At 39.1% G+C, this 6,180-nt stretch overlaps 1 protein-coding gene across 4 annotated transcripts in view; it reads left to right on the forward strand.

Moving 5' to 3' along the window:
* Nucleotides 1-326: 326 nt before the first annotated feature.
* The window catches only part of LOC101847145 (major vault protein), a 21,889-nt gene continuing 16,035 nt past the window's right edge, over nucleotides 327-6,180 (forward strand). The window contains exons 1-5 of one of the 4 annotated variants that reach the window (XM_035972461.1): nucleotides 327-455; nucleotides 881-1,177; nucleotides 1,967-2,162; nucleotides 4,148-4,637; nucleotides 5,443-5,696. In XM_035972461.1, the coding sequence (XP_035828354.1) occupies nucleotides 1,053-1,177; nucleotides 1,967-2,162; nucleotides 4,148-4,637; nucleotides 5,443-5,696 (1,065 nt within the window). In that variant the 5' untranslated portion in view covers nucleotides 327-455; nucleotides 881-1,052. Of the gene's footprint in view, nucleotides 556-880; nucleotides 1,178-1,966; nucleotides 2,163-4,147; nucleotides 4,638-5,442; nucleotides 5,697-6,180 lie in introns of all 4 variants that reach the window. The other 3 variants (XM_005108563.3, XM_005108564.3, XM_035972463.1) reach the window with 3 other exon arrangements.

The raw sequence follows: 6,180 nt of genomic DNA on the forward strand, positions 1-6,180 counted from the left end.
CCTGTGTGGGCGACAGAAGCGCTAATAAGTCGTCCGCAAAATCCAAATTAGGCGGATATGTAATGAGTACGTTATATATTGGCCTACATTTAAACTGGGTCTCTAATTCTAAAAGAATAATATGTTCCAACAGTGTTCAGAACATGTAAATTTTTTTTTTAATCAATAACCAGTCAGTGTAGTACTTGTGGATTTTTCATGGAACTAGATTCAGAAGCAGCTAATCTGTTGGGGATAAAAATTCTGCTCCTGAATAGTTGACTTTACGACTGGTTGACCTGCTCCACCTACGGAAATTCCCGGTAAAGGGCAAATCTTCTTTCGTTTTCGTGGTGCTGAAAAGGGAATTCCCCAACACTTGTCAACAACATGGACGCGAAGGTGGTTACCCAGTGGGGCCTAACTGGTTGACCCGATGGTTTCAGCAGTGTCCAACGACACATCAAGATCGATAGGTACCAGGAAGAATAATAAGGTGATATTTTAAATGGCGCACTGTGCGTGTGTGCAGTAGGAGTCCAGCCTCTACGAGTAGGAGCCTCGAAGATGACGAAGGTGCGCTAGATAAGATAGGAAATAAAGATTTTTTTCTCCGGACTGTGGCCTAAAATAAAACCTCTTCGCTGTTCAAGTTCACGTTTTGGAAGACGACGCGAAAACTAGATTTAGATATAGATCTAATATCTAGTGACTAAACCTGGCCTAATCAATCCATTTTCATGATTGGAATTTTAACCCTAATTTAAATCTTTAATGCACGTCCCATTAAACTCTTTGCGTTATGTTGAGTTAGTTGGTCAGTCACCAAAAGTGACAATATATGAGTGCTAAAATTTAAATTTAAATGCTGTTTTTAAGCCTACCTTCTTTTGCATTGTAGTTGTAGACAATCTCAATAGATGCTTCATACTCATGTTGCATCAAGGTCAGAATGCAGGAGTGGAGTACCATAGGCTACGTGTTAGTGTTATGCAGAATAAAATGAGAATTATAGGCCTTAAACCTGAAATTTAAGTTACCCAGCAAAAGAACTTTAGTGTGACACCTCAACCATGGGCATTAAAAAGCTAGTAGTTCACATTCCTCCCCAAAACTACATCCACGTTCTGGATAAAAATACCAATGTGACCAGGATTGAAACAGGACCCTGCACATTCTTCAAAAATGAAAATATACGGTAAGACTTATAATAAAAGATTAAGATCGGAACAGTAGGTTATTGAGAGAGAGGGTGAAAAATTAAGAGAGAGAATGAGAGATACAGGTGTGGATGGGGCTCTCCGAGTGCTTACGTTAATTTCCTCATCCCCAAGGGGCAGTTTGAAATACTTTTTCATTAACTTGGCTGAACAAAAACTAATAAAATATAACTAGCACAGTATGAATGGTTCATACAAGGTTGCCCAACCTTATATCTCCAGCCTCATATTGCAACTTCGACGAGAAAAACTGAAGAGAATCCATTTATCTATGAAGTCTACGAACACTATTAAGAATAAGCTTACATTTCTTTGACATCTGTAGGCCTATCTCTCATTGTCTCTCTCTTTATTTCTCTCCCTCTCCCTGTCCCTCTCCCTGTCCCTCTCTCTCTCTCTCTCTCTCTCTCTCTCTCTCTCTCTCTCTCTCTCTCTCTCTCTCTCTCTCTCTCTCTCTCTCTCTCTCTCCATCCCTCACTCTCTCTTTCTGACTTCATCTTTTCCTCTCTCTCTTTCTGTCTTATAAACACACACAAACACTCACACACACACACACACACACACACACACACACACACACACACACGCACGCACATACCCATACACACACATATACAATCATAAACACACACAAAAACACACAAACAGACAAACACACACACACACACACACACACTCATTAAAAAAAGTCATTGTCTTAATTTCTCTCACACACCTTACTGCTCACACCAATACACAACTGACGGTTGTCAACTCTCATGTCACAGAGTTGTTTTCGGTCCGGTACCTATGGTGACCATCCCCCGTCACCACTACTGCGTGGTGGAAAGCCCGGTGTGCAGAGACAAGCATGGCGGACTGGTCAAGGGGGCACACGGGGACATCAAGCTGAAGCTTGGGGATACAGAGACACGCCTTTCTCAGGATCCCTTCCCTCTTTACCCAGGAGAAGTTCTGAAACAGGTAGGTATTTGATAGTTGTAAAGCCCTTAGCATGCTGTAAAACATGGATATGAACTATGTTAACATGCAATAATTATCATTATAATCATTATTATAATCATCATCATCATGATCATCATCATCATCATTATTATTATTATTATTATTATTATTATTATTATTATTATTATTATTATTATTATTATTTTTGTTTTTGTTTATTATTATTATTATTATAACATGTATTATTATTATTATTTATTATTATTATTATCATTATCATTATCATAATCATGATCATGCGTCACCATCATTATTTGATTTTATGTATTTTATTAATTTATTTTACAGTCACACTTACCAGCATTCGTGGTTCCACAGTTAAGCTCTTTGCCATCTCACACCGAAAACCTGAGTTTGATTCCCTAGTGGGGAGAATTTTTATCAAGTGTCTCCGTCTGACTTCTTTAATTTTTTATCTGTCTCAAACCGTGTTGGCCCGAAATGATCTAAACTGTGTTGATGGGAGTGTAACACATTTATACAGTCAATATTGCCTTAGACAACCCCTCCATTGTCAGGGGGAAAAGTGAGTTCCTTAGATTAGAGGACATCTTGGGCAGTGCCATTTTAATATTTGAAACTCCAAGTTGGAAATTGGAAGTGGCTGTTTGTACAGCTGATTGTGGACAGGTGATCGTTTGAGCAAGTTGGACAGTAGTTATAATTTAGATTACAGCTACCTTGAACAATTAAGAACAATGTTGGCAATAATGCAGCTTATAAAAAACATGGGGGGGGGGGGGGGGTATCTCCTTTTCAGGCTCTATAATCTATACTATGCCTGCTATCTAAAAGGGAGGGGGGGGGGGGTCCTCAAGTAAATATACTGTCACTATCACATGCAATCCACTGAAGTGCAAATTTTTAAGAATTTTTTTATTTTAACACCCCCCTATAGATCTAGCTCTATGAAAGACGCACCTTTCAACATCACCAAAATATTATAGTCAAGGCTAACAATTTCTTGCTTTTCATGATACCTAATAGAAACGACACAAAAAAAAACTAGTATTTGTCTCTGATGTAAAAAGTACCCAAACAGACTAAAGTGGTTAGCTTGTGACACTGACGATATGCAAATCTATTCCAGCAACATAATACAGTCGAACCTGCCCTGACGGCCACCTCTATAAGACGGCCACCCATACAAACGGCCACTTTCTATTTCCCCCCTTGCGTTTTTTCTATATAATTTAACTGTGTAAAACGGGCACCTGTCCAACGCGGCCGCGGCCACAATAATTTAACACACAACCCCTATAATACTAAGCAATAATACCTGTCTAAGACGGTCACCTTAGTGACTCCATTACGTTTTGTCATAAATTGTGCACTGGCCCCTGGCGTTGTGGGCGAGCCGTAATAATTCAATCACCTGTCGTTGTTGTTAGGTAGTCCCTCCAACCGATCATGTTGCGTAGGCCCCTCCCACTGTTGACCAATAGCTACCAATTTTCAGCTGCTGGTGAGGTAAGCGTATGATCCCTCATAACCCATAAGCACCGCCCAGAACTCATACACAAATCGTAAGTGAGATGAGTAGTTACTGTTTACCCAGTCTGTAACAAAGTAACAAAGGACGTCAACATGAACTTGTTACAGAAGCGTCCCTCGTTCTCCGAATGGCGGCAACCCACGTGTTTGTTTTAACATGGCACTCGGTCTTCCTTGTCTGACACATTTCGTTTTATTGTCACCATTGTGCAAAGTCAGCGACAAAATAAAAATTACAAACGAAATACAAACCATCAACAACAACACCAACAAAGACAACATAATGGGGCTACTTTCAATTGAGGCCTCAGATGGGAATGGTTTGTTTCCTTTATCTTGATCAGTCCTGCCTAAGACGGCCACCTGTCTTATACAGCCACTTTTCTCTTTGACAATGGGTGGCCATCTTACACAGGTTTGACTGTACTTGTAATTTATTTCCTTTTCAGACTGTCACTAAACTGCCTGTTGTAAATGAGTATTCAGCTTTCAAGATCTGTGCAGTGTGTGATTTCTTTGATGAAAACGGAGCAAAACGCAGTGCAGGAGACCAATGGCTTTTTCATGGCAAAGCTTATAAGGAGAACAGGAGCTTCTTACTTGAGTGTTGCAGCAACCAGGTGCTTGAACCATTCGTCATGACGTTTTGTAACTGTTTGCCAAAGGGCAGAATTCAGCAGCTTGTGGAGCCAGCAGTCATGAAGTTGAAGAGGAAAGCTGTGGTGTGGATAGGCTCTGCAAATATCAGAGAAGAATCTGTTTCTCCCATCTGCTACATTATTGCTTCTGTTGGTTTGGTGCTGTTTTTCCTACTGGTTCCCTCTGACAACGAACTGATGGTTTTCATTGTTGCTGAGATTTTGTTGGTCGGTTGGATGTTTATCAAGTTTTTTTGGGACAAGCTGGTGAAACGAAGAAACATATTGCAGCCTATCTCAAGTAAGTTTTCGTTTTTTCAAAGTAAACTCTTTCCAGATTTTCAAGAAATTATTAGTGCTTAATGTTTCTGATGCATTGTTTAAGCTTTATTTATGTTCAGTACTGACTTCAAGTTCAATAAATAATAAATCAAATCAAATCAGATCAGATCAAATATCTCTTTTACTGGACCCTGATCTGGGTCCCAATGGCAAGTGTGATGGATGCATAAATAATTCTAAAGTTAAGTCGAACACTGTCTGATACTCAAAACTGCACCAGTACGAAAAATATTACAAACACGCCATTGTTAAAGTTTGTTAAATAAAGAAAAGGTATTTCTGGTGTAACCACAATTTAAAAACTGATATTAATGAGGAAAAAATGATTATTCTTAAAGTGTTTGATTATTATTTTGGTTTTTCATTCTGCTTTTGACCATCAAAATTTATGTTTTAATGTCTAATTTTCTTCCTTTCTACAATTTTAGGCATATGCCTTCTTACTTTTTTTTGCCTTCTTTTCCTTTTGTCTTTTATCTTTTTGTTTCTATCATTCCTCCTCTCACTCCATTTTCTTTCTTCCTCTTTTTATTTTAGTTTTGGTCGACAAGCTAATGAATGTGTAAAAAAAATTAGTAGGCTACGGAAAAGATCAACAAAGCAATTTTTATACAAATTTTAATGGAAATAATAGCAGATTAAAAAAAAAACTCAGCTTTCATTTTAAGCATTCTTATGGAAAAAAAAATTTCAGGTACATTCTTGTAAAAACTTATTCTTGTAAAACCTTTCTTCAGATACATTCTTGTCATATATGTTTCCAGGTACTTTCATACCCAGGAAAGAGTGCAAACTTGTTTGTACTGTGAAGCCTGTCACATTTGGTTCTGACCAGGGCGTGCGTCTTCGGGCAAAGAGAGACTTGGTGGACAGGTCCGGTACACAACGCATGACCGGAGAAGAGTGGCTGGTCACTTGGAGAGACCCGTGGGTGCGGCAGTACAGAGTGTACCTTCCAGGGCCACATGAGCAGGTTGTAGGCATTGCTAATGCCTACACACTTTCGCCTATACATAAGGTTAGTTTTTTCAGGTGGTGTCGGTCAGTGGTCTAGTGGTTAGGCTACCGTACTCGTAATTGTGAGATTGCGGGTTTGGGGGTTCAGGTCTCAGGCCCAATGTTGTGTCCTTGGGAAACGCACTTTACATGAATTTTCCTCACTTCACTTAGGTGAGAACCGGTACCCAGCCATAGACAGTGAAAGATCTTGTAAGTATGTTTATGTTTAAGTGCCTATAAAAAGACAGCTTGCACTGTATGCTTCTCATGAAGTTGAGATTGTTCCAGAATTATATCAGGTCTGCTGGGATAATTTTTTGGATTGTACAGCGCATAGAGCTTGCTGTTGAGCAGGGATTTGGGTGATACAAATTCTGTCTATTATTAATATTATTATCAGAAAGAAGTAGCTGCTGAATTTTAAGGCAGTTTACTAAAGCAAAACTTTCAATGGCGCATGTTTTAGAGAGAATTATCTTGCTCTGAGCTTTATTTGATGGCAT

This window comes from Aplysia californica, unplaced genomic scaffold (genome assembly GCF_000002075.1).
Source record: "Aplysia californica isolate F4 #8 unplaced genomic scaffold, AplCal3.0 scaffold00700, whole genome shotgun sequence".
NCBI classification, from domain to species: domain Eukaryota; kingdom Metazoa; phylum Mollusca; class Gastropoda; order Aplysiida; family Aplysiidae; genus Aplysia; species Aplysia californica.